The 19,602-nt window shown below is 44.9% G+C and overlaps 2 protein-coding genes across 7 annotated transcripts in view; one reads left to right on the forward strand and one right to left on the reverse strand.

Annotated features, from left to right (window-relative positions):
* Positions 1 to 2,042, forward strand: part of ESR2 (estrogen receptor 2) — a 59,089-nt gene extending 57,047 nt beyond the window's left edge. The window contains exon 9 of the mRNA XM_043920939.1: positions 679 to 2,042. Within this exon, the coding sequence (XP_043776874.1) occupies positions 679 to 865 (187 nt within the window). The 3' untranslated portion in view covers positions 866 to 2,042. The remainder of the gene's footprint in view (positions 1 to 678) is intronic.
* Positions 2,043 to 9,141: 7,099 nt separating this feature from the next.
* Positions 9,142 to 19,602, reverse strand: part of SYNE2 (spectrin repeat containing nuclear envelope protein 2) — a 315,690-nt gene continuing 305,229 nt past the window's right edge. For 5 of the 6 annotated variants that reach the window (XM_043921131.1, XM_043921132.1, XM_043921129.1 and 2 more), the window contains 9 exons: positions 19,303 to 19,442; positions 16,306 to 16,420; positions 15,373 to 15,575; positions 14,116 to 14,316; positions 13,031 to 13,159; positions 11,818 to 12,009; positions 11,108 to 11,191; positions 10,572 to 10,621; positions 9,142 to 10,194 (listed from right to left, as the gene is read on the reverse strand). In XM_043921131.1, coding sequence (XP_043777066.1) covers positions 9,972 to 10,194; positions 10,572 to 10,621; positions 11,108 to 11,191; positions 11,818 to 12,009; positions 13,031 to 13,159; positions 14,116 to 14,316; positions 15,373 to 15,575; positions 16,306 to 16,420; positions 19,303 to 19,442 — 1,337 coding nt within the window. In that variant the 3' untranslated portion in view covers positions 9,142 to 9,971. The remainder of the gene's footprint in view (positions 10,195 to 10,571; positions 10,622 to 11,107; positions 11,192 to 11,817; positions 12,010 to 13,030; positions 13,160 to 14,115; positions 14,317 to 15,372; positions 15,576 to 16,305; positions 16,421 to 19,302; positions 19,443 to 19,602) is intronic. The other variant, XM_043921130.1, reaches the window with a different exon arrangement.

Here is a 19,602-nt window from a genome sequence, read left to right on the forward strand (position 1 = left end):
GCTTATCTGGTTTTCAGTTGCTGGGGATTTTAGCTTGTTTGTGGATTCTGAAAGGGGCAGTTAGTTCCTCCCCTAAAGTGAGATGCCCCATCTTCCTGCACTACACTGGGCTGGGGTCCTGAGGTGTTTTCTTAAAGAGGTTAAACCCAGCTTCTCTAGATCAGCTCTGGGGCTGGTGATCTGGGGTGATCACAAAGGCTTCCTTAAGAGTCATCCTTTTCTTGCTATAGAAAAGGATATTATATATCCTTGCAACACATCCCCTGCCCGAGGTTTGCCATTCTAGGAGATATTTGCCATTCTAGGAGATATTTGTATTAATGGGCTGATGAAAATGTTGGGACCAGGATCTCTCAGAACCTAACCCTTATTTCTCCCAGGAGCAATGGTTCAGTGTTTTCAAAGACCATGAAGATGTAACTGTGGTGTTCAGAGACCCCATCACACTATGGATCAAGTTGTTGGGGGTGGGTGGTGGGACACCATCATCCACAGGACATTGGCTTCATCCTCACCTGCAGATCATTGGAGGAGCCAGATGCAAGAACCATAGAGCAGAGGGCTGGGGGTCGTGCTGGGGTGAAGGTGAGGACCAGCTCCATGGGGGACAGTTGGGGAGATGTTAGGCTTCCTGTGGCTGCTTTAGGAAGGAATCTCAGCACCTTTTTGTCTCTCCAGTAACAAAGGCATGGAACACCTGCTCAACATGAAGTGCAAAAATGTGGTCCCTGTCTACGATCTGCTGCTGGAGATGCTAAATGCCCACACGCTTCGCGGCAACAAGTCTTTGGTCACAGGGTCTGAGCGCAACCTGGCGGAGGACAGTGAGAGCAAAGAGGGCTCCCAGAACCCCCAGGCTCAGTGACGCCCAACCCCGAGCTGTGGTCAGGCTGCAGAGAAGGTCAGAGGCTGAAGCGTGAACTCCAGCATGAACCATGAGCCCCGCCAGAAGGGGGCGGGCTTCCTTGGCTTTCTGCCATGTGGTCCTTCCTGTGGCTCCTCAATGCCATCCTTCCCCGACCTCCCCATCTCCTGGGAGTCAGGGTGCAAAGCCAGTGCTCCTTGTCATCAGGGGGCAGAGTTTGAGCATAGGGTTTATGTCTGGCTTGGCCTCATGGGGGCTCATTGTGGTCGCTCCGTTACTTCCCATCTCCCTCCCACTCTTTGGAAAATATCTTAGGGATTTTGGAGTGACTGGAGGAAACTGACTTGGAAGGGCTGTCAGGGGAGAAAGGGGAGAAAATGTAGGACACGCACAGAAGAGGACCAACCTTTTCTGTGCCACTTAAGCTGCCCTTTGAGTAGTCCTTTGTACGCTGCCTTCTGGACCACTTGATTGTAGGGTTGAAAACCACAACGACCGTCAGCTAACTGGTTCCACATGCCTACCTCACAGGCCTGTGAGGACGGATGGTCATACATTGCTATGATTCTGTCCAAGGCCAGAGGGAAGGTGATCTAGGGAGCCAGTGGTCAGGCTGGGGTGGGAGCCACATTCTTCCCCAAAAACCTTGCTGCCACCTTCCTGCAGGTTCACCCCTGTTGGTTTGCATTCAGAGAGCCTGTGAATTATTTTGGGTGTGTGTGTGTGTTTTCACCTCCATGGAGAAGAAATGGGGAGATGTGAATACTCTGCTCCTGGAATTGCCTTTCTTAAAACTCTTGTGTCCAAGGAGTTGAGTACGTGTACTGGAGAAAGGACCAGTGTTTGCAGGAATGGGGTTTCTCCTGTGGGTGTGGGTCACAGCCACCATGCTTCCCTGGGGCAGCCACAACTGCCACATCAGCCACCCAGGGGAGACAGGGACACTGCAGGCTATGTGTGTGTGAGGTGTGCTGATCCACAGAAGGATGAATAGCTACACACACGTCAGCATCAGCGTGTCAGGTTCAGGGTCAAACTGTATAGACGGGATGAGCACACCACTTGAACAAGACTGTGAGCTCTATTAGAAAAGAGAGATAGTTAGGGTAATTATTTATAGCAAGAAAAAAGTCTTTTATACCCTAGGGCTCTTTTAAAATATTTTCTTATCAGAACATTTATATGGTGGGTTGGGTGAAATAAAAACTTAGTAAAATATTAATTCTTATTCCAAGTGGAACATAAATAGGACACGATGATAAAGCACTTCTGAAATTACAATTTTAACTCATTTTTTAAAAATTTAAGTTTTCGTACAAATTTTCAGGAGCATGGTGAATGCATAAAGTGAGTTTATGTCTATACTTTGGAAGAGAGCAGTTAGATAATCATGTGTGATTTTTGTGATGTTTTTAAAAATTACTTTGTAATAGGAGATTGAACACATTTTCTTTTTGAAAACGGTAAATACAGAATGTGCTCACCACAGTAAATCTAAGTCATTAGGAAGATTACATTCAATAACATAAGGTTGGTTTCTGCCAGTGTGATCTTGAATAATTGTTACTTTTGATATTGATGCCGTTTTACTAAAAATGTTGAGCAAAGCTGTATCAGAAACACTTGACCATGTACCAAGAAGAACACACTGTTGTCTATATCCTGAGGGGATTTGAAATTATTTATTCTTAGTGACTCAATGTTGTAGCTTTAGTGAGATTCAGTACAGCAGATACTTTAGGTTTTATAGGAACCAGGGAACCAGTGTTTTTTAGGTCAATTTTCTTTCTTTCCAGTCAGTTTAGGATCCCCTATGGCAAACAAGGGGATGGAGGCTAGAGAGTAGGAAGTGGGAGTCAAAGAAGGCAGTTATTTGAAGAACAATTATTTGCTGATGAATTCCTCTTAACTGTATTTATAAAAGAGACTACCAGTTTGAAAAAAGCAACATTAAAAAAAACAACAAAAATAATACAGAATGAGGTTCAAGCCACCACCCCATGACTGCATAGTGAAGTTTTTCAGGTTGGATTTTGATGCCAAGGAAGGCATCCAATTGGTCTCGGGCATCCAAGCACCTGTCTGTGCCAGACCCTGTATGTCACCCACATGGTGCTTGCTGTCATGAAAACTCCTTCAGTGCCCACTGCCTATCTCCCACAAACACTCCTGTATGCTGCTTGAGGTTGCTTGTTTCACTGCATTTGGATTTAGCCCGTGAGGAGAAAGTTAACGCTTTTGGTCATTTCTTCTTGGCTGTGGTCTCACCTGATGTGCTGGGGATACAGGTGAGTCAGTCCAACCCGAGAGGCTGCCCTGGTGCAAGGCTGTCTCTTAGACTGGCATCTAGGCCAAGCAGGCAGTTGAGATAATATGGTATGTAATTTAAAGGTGTTCTTTGTTTTGTTTTGAATACCCTAGGGTCCTTTCCCCCTTTCAGATGTAGTGTATACATCTGTTCCCAGTTGCTCTAAATCCTTCCTCTAAGGATTGCAAACTGCAAAATCAGGCTGCTGTTTTTATGGGTTTTGAATAAACCCTCCATGTTCATTTTAAAGATGAGCCATTTCTCTTAAACAGTGCTTTCTTTTAAATGTCTTCTATTTGGAGGATATCTAACCACCCAAAGAGTTTCCCTGGTGGCTCAGACGGTAAAGAATCTGTGGGAGAACTGGGTTCAATCCCTGGGTAGGGAAGGTCCCCTGGAGGAGGAAATGGCAACCCATTCAGTATTCCTGTCTGGGAAATCCCATGGACAGAGGAGCCTGGCAGGTTATAGTCCATGGGGTCACAAAGAGTCGGACATGACTGGGCAACTAACACCAACCACCCAAATGGTCCATGGGCAACTTAAAATTCTCCCATCGCTAAGTACAGATTTCAGTGTTTTCAAGTTCAGTTTTTAAAAGGGATTAACTAGGGAGAATAGGACCTGTGACAACTGTAAATAAGAATTAACTGAGTATTGGGGAAAAAAAAAATTACCCACCCAACTACATTTTATGTCTCATGGAAAAGGGATGCTCAGCTTTGCCTTAGATTTGTATGGTGAGATTTCTTTCCTCCACTTTGATCATTTAATGTGAGAAACTTACTTGTGGGAGATAAGTGACATTTGAGTTAAATTCCAAAAACATGTGTCTAATATAGGAATCATATGGAAAATTTTAATAAAATAATTAACATGGAATATTCTTAATACAGAAAACACAGTGTTCACAACAGTGTTCACGCAGGTTCCCAGGAGAGCTGGCAGCCCCTAAAGAGAACCCTCATGGGCCCCCCGGCAGAATGCACTGTGAGTTGTCCTCCTTCTGACTCTGTCTCCCTCTGCCCTCACCGCATCCTCTCGGTCTGGCCTCAGGCCTCTCACATGCTCAGTGTCCACCAGGACTATCTACAAAGAATTCAACCCTAAAATAATTTTGAACTGATTTTTCTTCAAAAATTGTGGTAAGAAGAGAAAATTAAGTTGTCAGCTTAAAAACATTTCTGGAGGGTCTTAACTGTATTAAGAAATAATGCAAAATCAACAAAAGCTCTTCAGTGTGACAGTCTTTATCTGGGTTCCTTCCTTTGCTAACTCAGCTGGAAGGGCAATTATTTTTAGTTTCATAAAAAAAAATTATTAGTTCCCAATTCTTGGCAGAACTATGTTATATAATCATATATATAAGCTAAGTTGAAGCAATTCTAGAATGTTCTAGTGTGTGAAAACAGTTTATTTTAATATGCTAAGAAACTTGCTTATATTAACACTTTTTCAAATTCAAAGGTGAACCTTCAGTTTCTAGTCTATTTTGAAACCAAACATTTTTATATAAGATTTGACACATTTCTTTAAGCTGCTAAAAAATCTTAAAAGGACATTATAAAGGTTATATGAAGGAAATGATAAAAATACATTGTTTAATACCTAAAAATAGTATTTGTGGAACATGGACTGTGTGCCAGACACAGTGCTCAGTGCCTCATACATTCATATTTAATCCCCATACTAATTGCTGTTACCCCAGTTTCCTGGTTGTGGAAACTAGAGTTCTAAGCAGATTTGCTCAAAGTCATCATATAGGGAGCAAGTCATATAGGGAGTAAGTGAACGTAGGCAGTTGAAGTTCCAGTGCTGAAAGTAATCATTGCAACTTTAAAAAACTAAAGGAAAAATATTTTTAGACTGCAGAATCCATTTGTCAAATGCAGTCTGACATGTGTGGCTACTCTGGTTTCAAAGTGGGGTCTGCTTGTGGCCTCATTTGCAGAACACCCCTGTAGACAAGGAGTTCAGTCCCATCTTTTATACATGTGTAAAGCCCAGAGGGGTACACAGACCTGCCCAAGAGCATGCAACTACTGATGGCAGAACTTGGACCCGAATTCAGGTCTTCAGCCTGCCTGGCAAGCACCGCTCCTGCTATAGACTTGCTTCCACAGGAGGCTGCTGCTTGAGTGGAGTCTCCGTGCATGGAGCAGAGACGGTTATGTTGTGGTTGCTTCTACTGCACTATCTACCTTCTCCATGTAGATGGGGTCTGTACAAAGCTTCACAGAATAACAGCCCTGGAAACAGGTGGGAAAAAAGATGAATTCTCCCATCCCGGCCCTCCCATGCTGGGCCTCTAAGCTCGTGGGCAGCACTGTGGTCACTTCCTCCTGTCTGCCACTATTTGCCCAGATGTGTTGCTGTGAGGGAGATTCCCTGGAAACTTACCTGTGTAAAATTCTCACACCTTTTAGGCACCGGTGCTTCCTCACCAAGTCTGGTCTACTGCAGCGCTTAAACGCATGCATTTATTCGTATAGCTCTCCAAATTGCTGGAACTTTCGCTCTGGTGGCAGCTGGAAGATGTGCATTCTCTGCAGTGTTATCCTTATAACCCTTTTTGTTGAATTGGAATCAAGGATCCTTTTTCTTGTTTTGAATGCCTGTTTACTCGTGGGGCCAGTCAGTGTTCTGGGATGGTGAGCGTCCTTTATGGGAAAGACCAAGGTCTGATGATGCTAGCCCTGAACAGCTCCTGTGATCCTACAGTCTGTGCTGCTGCGTTTCTCTCTCTCTGCTGCGTGTCTAAGTGCCATGACTGTAGGTCCTGTAACTTTGTTATTTGATGATCCTATGTACCTCAGAGCCCGCTATAATTTACGCTTTTTTTTTTTCAGATCAATGCTTTGTACCTTAAGCAGGCTTTTAATTATGGGCCTTTTGACAAATGAATGTTTGCTGTTGTGTGAAAGCAGATTTTGGTATCTGCTTTCCATTCCTCCAGGTATGACTTTTTCTTTGCTGTGTGCCTTTAATGTCTATGAGACTGTTGCAGAAAGAAGTTTAATGTGACATAAGCTAAATAAAGTGGTTTTTTTTTTTCATAGTTTTGGTTTTAGAAATGTATTTGTTGGGAACATAAGAACTTTCAATAATTGGGCTAAGTCATCAGTGTTCCCAATCTATTCTGAATTCTATTCTGTTTTAGGTTTGCAGAGCTCTTTAAAAATTTGATGAAAATCAGACACTGTTCCGGGAAAAAGGCACATAAACAAAATGCTTACATATCGAGTTAAGAGTCTCTGACTTAACCTTGAAGACTTTTTAAACAGCAGCAATTTAATCTTTAGTCAGCTAATTTCACACTTGTGATTTATGAACGAAGGCACTGTGTGATCAAGTAAAATGCGGCTCACGAATATAAAAGTCCTGGTATGCAATGCATCAGTTTAGGGCGTGACCTTCTAAACTTAAAGAAAAAGTGGTGTTAATATTTTCACTTAAATTTCCCTGTAGGGTTATTGTAATCTTTGAAAAGAGATGCATTATTTTAGAGTTAAAAGAGACTTGGAGGTTGTGTGGTAAAACGAAGACAGATTCCCTTCAGCTGGTCCCTTTACGCAAAGCTGCTGGTGAAGTGCGCACGTCCTGGAGTGTCTGAGCCACAGCAGGGCCACCAGCGCTGAAGTCTGTGCTTCATCTACTGACAAGCTGCCCTGGCTCCCCTGAGGTCTGCGCTTTGCAGAGATGAGAGCAGTATTGGGATTGCTTCAGGTCCATGTGTCTCCCGAGTGTCAAGAGATGCAGGTTAGGACCAGGTAACCAAGCAACTAGATCAGTAACTTTTTTTTTTTAATACTCTTTTCCATTATGGTTTATCATAGAATATTGAATATAGTTCTCTGTGCTATACAGTAGGACCTTGTTTATCCATTCTCTACATGAAAGCTTACGTCTGCTAACCCCGACCTTTCACTCCATCCTTGCCCCAACCCTCTCACCTTTGGCAGCCACCATCTGTTCTGTGTCTGTGGTTCTGTTTCTCTTTCATAGGTAGGTTCATTCGTGTCACAGTCCACATATAAGGGTTACCATATTGTCTTTCTTTTTCTGACTTAGCATGATAATCTCTAGTTGTATTCATGTTTTGCAGCTGGTGTTATTTTGTTCTTTTTCACAGCTGAGTGATATTGCATATGTGTAACACATCTTCTTTATCCATGCATCTGTTGATGAACATTTAGGTTGTTTTGATGTTTTGGCTACTGTGAATAGGGCTCCTGTGAACACAAGGGTGCATTTATCTTTATGAATTATAGTTGTCTGGATATATGCCCAGGTGGCTGACAACTGTATTTTTAGCCCTCCTAAGGAGACTTCATACTATTTTCCACAGTGGTTACACCAATTTACATCCTCACCAACAGTGTAGGAGGTTCCCTTTTTTCCACATCCTCTCCAGCATTTGTTGATTATTTTACTGAGGCATAATTGATTTACAGTGTTGTTAGTTTTAGGTGTTTAACAAAGTGAATCTGTTATACATATATCCACTCTCTTTTAGATTCTTTTCTCATATAGGTCATTACAGAGTTCCCTGTGCTATACAGCAGGTCCTTATTATCTGTTTTATATATAACAGTGTGTATGTGTCAATACCAATCTTCCAATTTATCCATTTTCCACCCTTACCCCTCAGTAACCATAAGCTTATTTTCTAATCTGTAACTATTTTGTTTTTGTAGATAAGTTCATTTGTAGCTTTTTTAGATTCCACATATAAGCCATATCATGATATTTGTCTTTCTCTGACTTACCTCACTCAGTATGAGAATCTCTAGGTCCATCCATGTTGCTGCAGAAGGCATTAGTTCTTTTTTATGGCTGAGCAATATTCCACTGTGTATATATACATGTGTGTGTGTATGTACACATAAACCACACCTTCTTTACCCATTCCTGTTGATGGACACTTAGGTTGCTTCCATGTTGCTGGCTATTGTGAATGGTGCTGTAGTGAACATAGGGGTGCACAGTAGACTTTTTGATGATGGCTGTCTGTGTGAGGTGGTACCTCACTGTAGTTTTGATTTGCTTTTCTCTAGTAATGTTGAGCATCTTTCCCCATGCCTATTGGCCATCTGTATTTCTTCTCTGAAAAATTGTCTGGGTCTTCTGTCCATTTTTGGATTGGTTTTTTTTGTTGTTGTTGAGCTGTATGAGCTGTTTGTATATTTTGGAAATGAAGCCCTTGTTGGTTGCATCGTTTGCAAATACTTTCTCTCATTCTGTAGGTTGTCTTCTTGCCAAATGACTTCCTTTGCTATGCCAAAGCTGGTTAAGTTTGATTAGATTCCATTTATTTTTATTTCTATTGCCTTGGGAGACTGACCTAAGAAAACACTGGTGCCCTTTATGTCAGAGAATATTTTACCTATGATCTCTTCTAGGAGTTTTATGGTCTCATGTCTTAAGTCTTTAAGCCACTTTGAGTTTATTTTTGTGCGTGGTGTGTCCTAACTCCACCAATTTACATGCAGATGTCCAACTTTCCCAGCACCACTTGCTGAAGAAACTGTCTTTCTCCCACTGTATATTGTTGCCTCCTTGGTGGAAGATCAATTGATCGTTAAGTGTGTGGGTTTATTTCTGGGCTCTCTATTCTGTTCTATTTGGATCAGTAACTTATCATTACACTCTTCGTTTGGGTGGGAAATAAATAGTGGTGCTGGAATTGTAGGAAAGGCAGATGGCTTTGTCTGTTAACATTCATTAAACACTATGTGTTAGTTGGCTCTGGAGGGAGCTGGGGATAAAAAATCTGAGTGAACTGATCCTTTCACATCCACCCTGTGCTGCCCTCATGACCCCTACAAAACAGTAGAATATAAATCTTAGCTCAAAATTAGTAAAACCCATAAAACCCCTCAAATATTTTTAAAATAATTTTTGCTCTATGGAGGATTATGCATGACATTTAATGTCTTTGTAAATATAATCCAGTATGACAAAGGTATGGCTTTTTTGTTTTGTTTTAATGAGAAACATCTGAGTTGTACATACCACAAACAGCTTCAAGTTTCTGCATCAGTCCCCCATGGTCAAACAATTAAAACCTGAAGCATGACTTTAAGTGTGAAAAAGTCTTATAAAATTAACTTACAAAAATGTCCCTATCAAGTCCGTGGTTTGGCATTTACTGTACATTAGTCAAAAAAGCTCAAGCTAAAATCTGTTTTAAAAAAATCAAAGTTTACATTATTCATACAGATTCTGCATTGTTAAAAAATATGCACAAATAACCACATCCATGCAATATAATTTCTTTAAAAATTTAAAGCAGTATAAAGAGCAGACCTAAGTACTGAACAGACATTTTGGTTTTATAACCTGTAGCTCAAGATTGCTGCTGATTGAAGTAAAATTAATTCTAAACAAACATCTTAAATATGATTGTTTCAATCAATCAGCCAAGGGTGTGTGAGTTTCTGAACCATTTCCAAGGTGGAATCTGCTTGTTTCTGTAACATATATACTATATGATGAATACTACTGTTCACTGACCATATTCACTACGTTTTAATAATGTGGTTTGACAAATCAGAATTCACAAGGTGCTTGGCTCTTCAGGAAACTGCTGTTTCCAAAGATCCCGAATCCAATCAACTGAGTTTTGCCAAACTGCCCAGAGTGACTGCTGCCCAGGGTCCTGAGAGAGCTCTCCCAAGTCAAGCCCAGAGGGAGGTGTCCGCAGCTGGTGGCCCTTGGGCCAATGCTCAGAGTCACTCGCAGGTTGGACACCAAGTCAACAGGCTGGTGGCGTGGCGCTGCGGGCAGGCCGAGCCTCTATGTCGGGGGTGGCCCGTTGGTGTACCGCAGCATGGGGTAGAAGGACCTGGCAAAGTTGTTAGCCTGCGTGCAGCTGTAGTCCTCCTCGGAGGAGGGCAGCAGGCAGGCCAGGAGCAGCAGCAGCAGCAGCAGCAGCTGGAGGGGCAGCGCCGCCCTGATCACCCGAGAAAGGAAGGGGCGCTGGGGCTTGGAGCTCTCGGGGGCAGCGACACCGGGCACCCTGGCAACAGAGGAAGGGAGAGGTGAGAGCTGACTGGGAGTTTCCGGAGTCACCTGAGCCCCTGCTTGTGTAAAGACCAACGAGGACTGAGGTTAGAATGGGGCCAGCAGGGACTTCCTGCCGGTCCAGTGGCTGACTCCGTGTCCCCAGTGCAGGGGGCCTGGGTTTGATCCCTGGTCAGGGAACTAGAGCCAGCATGCTGCAACTAAGAGATTCCGAGTTCCGACACTAGGACCCGGCACGGAAGAGAAGCCTAGCTCTACCCCTTCTAAATGGTAGAAAAGCAGTTTTTACAAAGACCTTGAGAGAGGCATTGGCAAGCCCGCTGGGGGAGAGTTTAGGGCAGGAACCCACTGCTGTTACTGTGACGCTGTTACCTGCTGGCCGTCTTGTTCTTCTCTTTTGTAGCTTTCTCTGCTTCAAACTGCTATATAAAAATAATCCAGTTAGCAAACTGAAGATAATTTAGCTCTGTGAATGATAAAACATTCTTTCTTAAGTTATACATGTTTCTTAGGTTGTCTTCCTGCCAAGCTTTTGAGATTAGAGTGATACGTTCGAGATTACACTCTGAGGTAAGAAAATACTGGGTTAAACTAGCAAGAGTATCACTTTTCCTGTCTGTTGAGCTGTTGCTGATGGAGAGATCAAGAAGCCCCTTCAGCAGTGCCCAGAGGGCTCCCAACTTCCACAATCCCAGGGAAGAGTTCTGAGTGCAGGACAGCCTTTCAGTCAGGTCTTTAAAAGTTTCTCCCCCCAAATCTTTGAAGTAAGCCACTCCACTGATCAGACTGAAGGATAAATCTGCACTATCGTGAAATCCTGGAAGGGGGCTTGGAGGTCCAAGTCCCTGTCATCTCAGTAACTTTCAACAGTAACTAGTGTGGTTCCCCCGGCGGGAAGGGGCTCTCACCTGGGCTTGAGGAGCTGGTGCAGACGCTGCTAGAGGCCCCCTGTGGTCTACCTCGTCCACGCTGGGCAGAGGTGAGTCTGGGTTCTGAAATCCACACAAGAGTTCAGGGAAACGGAAGGCTCTGAAAAGTCTCAAGAGAACAGAACCTGCTTCCCGCAGTTTCTTCACTGTACCACTTACTCGTCCCCCACTCTGATCTTTCTAGAAGGAGGGGTTCTTCTAGTGCGCTCACTCCCTGCTTCTAAAATGGCCTTCCTCAGGCTAGAGGGACTGTAAACAAGGTGAGGCCAGTCACATGCAGCCCACATGAGCAGGGACAGACAGCTGGACACGTGATGTAACAGTGTGGCCACGTAATCTGGGCTGCACGGGAGGAGAGGTGTGTACTCTGGGATGGAGGGGAGGGGCTGCCCTACATCTGGTGAGTCACTTGTTCTGAGCTGAATCACAGTTTAGAGAAGGTGGTAGGCAAATCAGAGCGTGGTCAGAAGAGAGTGACTGGGACAGTGAGAGGACCAGGAACTGTCACGTGAGAAAAGTGAGGACATGAAGGCAGAAATGACGGAGGGACTTGGCTTGTTTGCCACACGCCCCCAGTCACACTGCAGAGAGGGGCAGGGCTCCTTCCTCCCCAAGCAGGGCCGAAACATAGCTTTTCCGTTTGCATCTAACAGGACAATTTTATATTTAAGAGCTACAAGGGGACTCACCTGGCTTTGCTGCAAGGACACTAAGTCTTGGGACACTTGCTCAAGTAACTGTTTGAGTTTCTTCTCAATAACATGGACCTTCTCTTCAGCCTCAATGTAGTCTTCTCCATGCCCCTTGATAAGCAGGGTGCTGGAAATCTCTTGTAAGGAGTTTACTTGAGGTTGACGTTCTACTAGTTCCTTTTCCAGTTGCTAGAAATAAAAAAAGTGTGTAAAACAGTTGCTTATCAAAAGGGAAGTGAGTGTGGCCAGAAGAAGCTTTCTCAGTGCTGGGAAAGTTCCGGGATGGATGGTGGCTGGTGCTCATCCAGAACCACCCCCTTCTCTTTGCTGGTCCCCAAGCCTGGCATCATCTAGATAGCAGGTTGGTCACACTCCATCCCTATTTTTTCAAATTCTTTGTCATTCTGGAGAGGTGATGTTGGAGAAATTAGAGGAAATGAGTGAGAGGGTGGTTTGGGAAGACTAGGCCCTCATCCAGTAATGGCAGGAAGTAGAGAGAAAATCTAAAGTGGATAAATTGAGAGAGCACAGCTTATGCATACTAGGATAGAGAGGAATTGAGTAAATCTGCTTGTATTGTCTTGCTTGATGCCTAAAGTGGTAGCCGCTAGATAATATCTGTCTACTTAAAGTAATTAGAAGTTTACTGCTCTGGAGACTGAGGCTTTACAAAGATTTTAATACAAAAAATATTTTTTAAACAATGACCAGCATTGCGATTAAATTCAAAATATTAAACCACATACAAATACATGGATAAAAATGTCACCCTGAGTGCAAGTGAGAATATATGGGTCTCATCTTCACTTGTTGGTGAAATATACACAAACACAACTACCCGCCCCGCCCCCCCGCCCCCAGGAGAAAGACTGTGTATGCGGATATAGAAAATTCATATAGCCCATCAGGGCTGCAGGGCAACTGAACACCGCATTTCTTCCCAAATGAGCTCTGTTCACAAGGGAAAAAGACTTCAAATGGCCTCAGGATATTGCTAAATGCCTACAGCCCTAGTTCTTGAGTGGTTTAGACTTTCTGCTCTGAACCATGGTTCTTCATCCTCGCACTCGTCCCGCTTCGGAACAGCAGAGGGATGCCAACCTGGAACACGAGGGCAGAACACCAGTGGACATTGTTTCCAGAATTGCCAGGTGAGGCCACTCGGTACATAGGCCAGTGGTAGCGCAGGGTCCCTTAGGAGAAAACTTACCATGAGTTCTTCCTGACACGCCAGGAGAACCTGGGGGTCTGCCTCCGGGTCAGTGACATGAGCTTTCTCCCGCCGGCTCTCAGCACTTGCTAACCACAGCAGCAGACTTTGACTCAGCTGGTGAAAGTCCTTAAAAAGAACAGACATCAGAGCACTGCCCTTTCTGACTGTGAAGGCAGGTGTGCCAGGAAGCAGCTTGCTGTTGATAATCCATCAACATCACCTGCTCTTCTGGGTTTTATTCAGTGACTAAAAGGGCCAGATTTAAACTAGAGGCCAGGGTCCCCCCACAGGAGGGAAAGCAGGACAGGAAAGCAGTTGGAACGTCCCCAGGAGGCATGCTGAACTCTGCCAAGTGCAAGGTGTCAGCTGAAAGGTGGGTGTCAGGACGCCCCACACAAATTACCCAAAGAATGTGCTGATTCAGTGATCGAGGGAGACCCTCAACTGAACAGACCGTGGCCCAGGGACAGGGCTGCAGCTGGGCTCGCTGGTGGGCTCCTGTTCTCTAAGATGGGGTCAGAGCTAACCCGGGCTGGCCATGTACTGTGTGTCAGGTGCTGGGCCAAGGTTACTAAACATGTGTAGTTGTAGAAAATACCCTGGGAGGTAGGCACTGGAATTATCCCCATTTTTCAGATGAGAAAACTGAGGTCTAGTAGGTTCAGTGCTTTTCCCCACAGTCACACAGCTACTAAAGCTAGAGCTGGGTTTAAGCTGCTCTCTTCTTCCAGGGCCAGATCTCTTAATCACTCTGCTATCCAGCCTTCTTGGCAAAAGGACAGACATGGTGTAGTGCTGGTGTGATATTTCCAGCCTACTGAAACGCTTGCTGGAACCCATATACTACGGGTGGGCCTGGACTGCAGAGTGGGAAACGCAGGGTGAACATCAGGTATCTGAGAAGACAGCAGGTGGGCCTCTTGGGAGACAAACAGTAAAGCACATGCTTCTTAAGCACAAGCCATATTTGGCTGCGCCAGAGCAGCCTGATGATGATAAAAATATCTCTTCTCCCGCCCATGTGGGCCTGGCTGTGCCCCGGACTAGGCCTTGGGCACTGGCTGGGTGCTGAGTCGGCGTACCTGGCACTGCATGAGCGACTGCCGCAAACCCTCTCTCCAGCTCTCCACCACGCCCAGGGCCGTGTTCCAGCGCAGGGTCAGCTGGCCAACTCTATCTTGGAGTTCTTTGGACTCGGCGCTCTCGCTCTGCAGAAATTCTTTGCTGTTCACGTTGACGGAGACCACCAAGGCCTTATAGCTGTCAAAGGCTTTCAGTATCTCCTACCGCAGAGGGAAAAGGCTGGGTCAGGCACTCTGAAAACAGTGACGTGGGGTTCATTTTGAACCTCTGTGGGGAACAGATCTTCCAGACAGCCCTCGGAGCTGTGGCCCCGGACACCAGAGCAGCGTGGCCTGTGACTGGCTGAGAGGCATCAGGTGAGGCAGCTGCCCTACAAGGTCACAACTTGGCCGGCCAGCTGACCGGGCCCAGGGCGGCGGCCTGTCTCCTGGTGGACCAGCTATACTGGAGGCATGAATGGACCTCCTGACCTCTATTTGGCTTAATAACATTTCTGGATCAGATTAAAAGAGTCTTCCAAGTAAAGCACATGAAGCTATCTAGCATTTGCCTCTTAAGTATCACAGAGGTGTTATTTCTTAGGATGAATGGTAACCCCTGATATATCAAGGCACACAGTAAAACAATAGTACAAATGTGAAGACTGCCTGGATACCCCAAAACTCCTATCCTGGGTCCTCTTAGGGGACCAGGCTCATGTGCAGAGCAAACCCAAAGTGCAGGGCTCAAACCACCCTTCTCCTAGGGCCAGTTCTGGTAGGGCCAGGGCTGACTGTGTGGGTGATAACTCCACTGTAACTCCTGAGCTGAGTTACAGATCAGGCTACAGAATTTGTCAGTGGGTAAGCCGCCCTCCTCCCCACCCTCAACACCACCCCAGTGCTGCCTGCACATAGTTTGGAAGGGTATTTCTAAGCTGCCTGCCCACGGCCACTGGTGCCTCCATAAGAGTCTAAGGGTCCCTCTGCAGTCAGATCAGAGCTGCACCTCCCCAGCACTGCTCTGTGCTCTGGGGATGCTCTGGCATCTGGGCTTTGGCTTTGCTCTGCTCTGGGATTTGGAGATGCTCCTCTGAATTAAAATACAAACTTCACCTGTCTCCTTGCCGGTTACAGAAGTGAAGCAGGAGAGACTACAGAGCACACGCTGCGTGCACGCCGCCTCCGATGCAGCTAGCAGATCTGACATGCTTGTACACAGAGCCAATGTTTGCATGTGCGTTCTGAAGCCCTCTTCCCCCCAACACTCTCACTCACCTTCAGCTTCTTCACTTGGAGTTCCATTTCTTGCATATCAGAGGGAGGTTCTGCCAGCTTTAACGTCTCCAGCTCTGCTCCAGTTTTTTCCAGCCAAGGGGTGATGTTGCTGATATCAGAGTTCAGCTTCTGCAGGTTTTGTTTTTTTCTGAGCTTATTGTGAAGTTCTTGTGCTTGGATCAGTTCCCATCTGTCAAAGGCACCTGGAATAAAAAAGCCACCAATAAAAAGAAGCAATAATGCAAACAGATTTCTCTGCTTCCAACTAATTCAGGGTCACGGTGATAAAACCTGGAGGCGATGCTCCTTGCAGGAGGCCCGGGGTTTGGGGGTTAGCACTTCCCCCGAGTGTGGAACAGCATGTTTCCCCTGCTCTGGTTTAAGGCCTGTGCCAGCACACTCTCACAGGGCCTGGGACAAGGTGTGGAGTGGCTAGGAGGCCCAACATGTTGCCAAGATGCACTGTGGTCCCATGTTCAACACTCCAGTTCATGCTGTATTTAAGATGCTCTGTCCTGTCCATGAATGATCAGGTCAATGCTATGAACTTGACTTATTGTCTGGTGAGTCATTACTTTTATGGTAAAAGGAGACACCTGACACACTCTTTGATTATCATCTTCATGTCTGAGGTTTACACACAAGCAAAGTCATGCAGGTGCAAACAGGCCCTTCATCATACGAGGCTCATTTTGTCAATATTTAAAGAATAGATGCGAAAGTAAAGTGAATAGCCTAGGAATTTGTTCATAAATAAAAGTCAGCTGGATCTAAAATAACACTGGCAGCTCTAGGTCAAGTTCAGAAGTTTGGTGAATCAGGTAATTGGTCAGTTCCTAGTTAAAGTTCTGTTGAGCAGAGACTTAAGAGTAAATGTCTAACCAGCCCAAGACATAGTCTCTGCCTCTGATCAACTGCCTGATCTAACAGTACCTGGCTGCTGCCCAGTGAGGGCGGCCAGGTCTTCGTCTTCCTGCTGTGCACTGCCAGTCAGAACCCCTGGATCTTCCTTGACACCTTCAGTCCCTGGAGACAACAGCAGTTTTACCTAGAATGAGACAATTTTTACATTACCATCTATAAATTTTAAAGGCTGTCTGAAGATTGTCTTGGTTCATTAACAGGTAAGAAATGAAGATATGGGAGCCCTTTGCTTCAAAGGGTAACTTGCTGGTAATACAGGGGCACTTAAGTGTACAGGTAGCATTTTTAAGGAGCAGAAGTGATGGCAAAAATAAAGTCTCATCAAAGGCCCAGGGAGGGGGAAGCAGGTGAGAGGTCAATGTTGGGAACAGAATGGCCTGATTTAATGTGAGGCTTCCTAATGCTCCCCTATTGAACTGTGCAAAAAGACCAAACAATTGTTGAGCCTACCAGACTGTACTGTGTTAGCACTTTTACATTTGCACGGATTTTTACAAAATTTTCATTATCCCTCCCAGTCACTCTGTAGAACTGATTTGCATTATCATCACCAGGAATTAGAAACAACGCACAAATCTGCCCAGTAGGGTCCTTCGTGACAAACCTTTACCTTTCAGTGCACATACCGACTCTTCTGTTATCACAGAGCTGATTGGGCTGTTACCTCGGGCCTTCCCAAAATTAAATGTATATTTTTTTAGAAAAGTCATGTTTTTTGGACTGTGTCCATATGGTCTATTTGTGTGGAAGAAAAATTAAAAAAAAAAAAAAGCCAAAACCCCCTCAGATTTGTGACTGCAGACACATCCAAAAAGGTTGAGCTTTTGAAAGTGGCCAGGTAAGAACACAAGCATAGTCACCTGGAGAGGCCACACCACATGCCCTGGATGTAAAGCAAAAAGTGAGGTGCTGGGGTCTCTCCCTGGGGCTGTCGGGTCTTACTGTGCACCATGAAGGGACAGAGTTAAAATGATAACTGCTTGCTGAAGAGTTTCTGAGTTGGGTACAGACAACCCATTATCAAAGGACTAGGGTCTGACCATGTTTAGGTAGAATCCTCTCCACTGTCTAGCAACATTCACTCCTACATGCAGAGGGGCCTTTGAGGATGAATCTAGTGATGCTCACATCACTTTTGGGTTCTCTAAGAGATGACACTAAAAATGTATGAGACGTTTTAATTTCGACTTGCTGGTCACTAATTCTCAATACTGAGAATGATCTGGGGCCAACATTAAATCCTAGCCTTGGCTGGCCCCTGACAACTGCATAACCAGCGCATGGCAAGGACTTATGTTGCCTGAGGAACATGTAACTAAGAAGGGACAGTCACTGGCAGAACAATAAGAACAACAAATCGTATACAGTAGTGATAATAATGCTGGTGACCTTATTTATATTTTCATACACATTAATCCTAGCAACAATTATGTAAGGTAGATTTTTGTTTTTAAATGAATTTTTATTGGAGTATAGATCCTTACAATGTTCAGTCAATTTCTGCTACATAGAAAAGTGAATCAGCTATATGTATACATACATCCCCTCTTTTTTGGATTTCCTTCCCATTTAGATCACCACAGAGTACTGAGAAGAATTTCTTGTGCTATACAGTCGGTGCTCATTATTTATCTATTTTATACATGGTGGCCTCCCTGGTAGCTCAGATAGTAAAGAATCTGCCTGCAATGCAGGAGACCCAGGTTGGATCCCTGGGTTGGGAAGATCCCCTGGAGATTGGAAATGGCTACCCACTCCAGTATTCTTGCCTGGAGAATCCCATGGACAGAAGAACCTGGTGGGCTACAGTCCCTGGGGCTGCAAAGAGTCGGACACGACTGAGCGACTAACACACATACATGGAGTGTGTATATGTCAACCTCAACCTCCCAATTCATGCCATCCCCTCTTTCCCCCTTGGTGTCCATCTGTGTGTTCTCTTATGTCTGTGTTTCTATTTTTTCTTTGAAGAGAAGATCATCTATACCATTTTTCTAGATTCCACATATATGCGGTATTACATGATATTTGTTTTCCTTTTCTGACTTTATGGAAGGGAGGTTTATCTTCAGGTAAGGAAGGCTTACAGAGGTAAGTTTTAAGTGTTTACAGCCCTAGAGCAATTTCCTCATAGGGCTGGGAATCAAACCTAGGTCTCCTATTTGTTGTTCAGTCCCTCAGTTGTGTCTGACTCTTGGTGACCCCATGGACTGCAGCACTCCAGGCTTCCCTGTCCTTCACTATCTCCCAGAGTTTGCTCAAACTTATGTCCACTGAGTCGATGATGCCATCCAACCAGCTCATCCTCTGTCTACCACTGCACACTGGCATCTTTCTGAACAGGAAGTCAATTTTTTGACTAGAAGGCATGTGCTGTGCTTAATCACTCAGTCGTGTTCAACTCTTTGTGACCCCATGGACTGCAGCCCGCCAGGTTCCTCTGTCAAGGCAAGAATACTAGAGTGGGTTGCTGTGCCCTCTTCAGGGGATCTTCCCAACCCTGGGATTGAACCCAGGTCTCCTGCATTGCAGGTGGATTCTTTATCAACTGGGCCACCAGGGAAGCCAAAGAATACTGGAGTGGGTAGCCTATCCCTTTCTCCAGGGGATCTTCCGAACCCAGGAATTGAACCGGAGTCTCCTGCATTGCAGGTGGATTCTTTACCAGCTGACCTACCATAGTCAAGGTGAATATATCAAAGGTTTGGGAGCTCAGGAGCAGCTCAGGAAGGCTACCACTTTGCTTCTCTGCTGTTGGCACTGACTCAACAGTAATAACCATGGTCATCGTATGTCAGCACTCAAAGATGGTGTTTGGTCAGACACCCATCTCTAAGACTAGTCAGTTATGCCAGAGTCCTCATGAAGTATGTCACCATGGGAAAACCAACCCCAAATATGCCTGGCAGGTGAGCACACGCAGTATACACCAAAATCTCTCTCTCTTTAAAAGTTTTAACTGTAACTCATGGACATGGGTTATACTCTCAGTGGGGTCAGACTTACATAGGCTGGTTTATAAGGGGTGCTGGAATCAGAGGGGATGGGTTGAACATTCCTGTCACCTCCCATTTGTTTGTAGCGACGCTTGGGACAGGAAGGGCTGTCAGGAACATGCCACGAGGGGCCTTCAGAAATAGATTTGCCTGAAACAAAAAAATGGCAAGTGACGGTCCATTCTCTCCAACCAAAGGATTCATATTTAGTTACACAAAAAAGGTCATGGGTAACATGGCATCAGGTTATAGTATATATGAGTTCTGCAGCTTTCCTTGCAAAGCATGCATGTTTGCAAAATGTCAGTAT

The sequence above is a fragment of the Cervus elaphus genome, chromosome 12 (assembly GCF_910594005.1).
Source record: "Cervus elaphus chromosome 12, mCerEla1.1, whole genome shotgun sequence".
Classification (NCBI taxonomy): domain Eukaryota; kingdom Metazoa; phylum Chordata; class Mammalia; order Artiodactyla; family Cervidae; genus Cervus; species Cervus elaphus.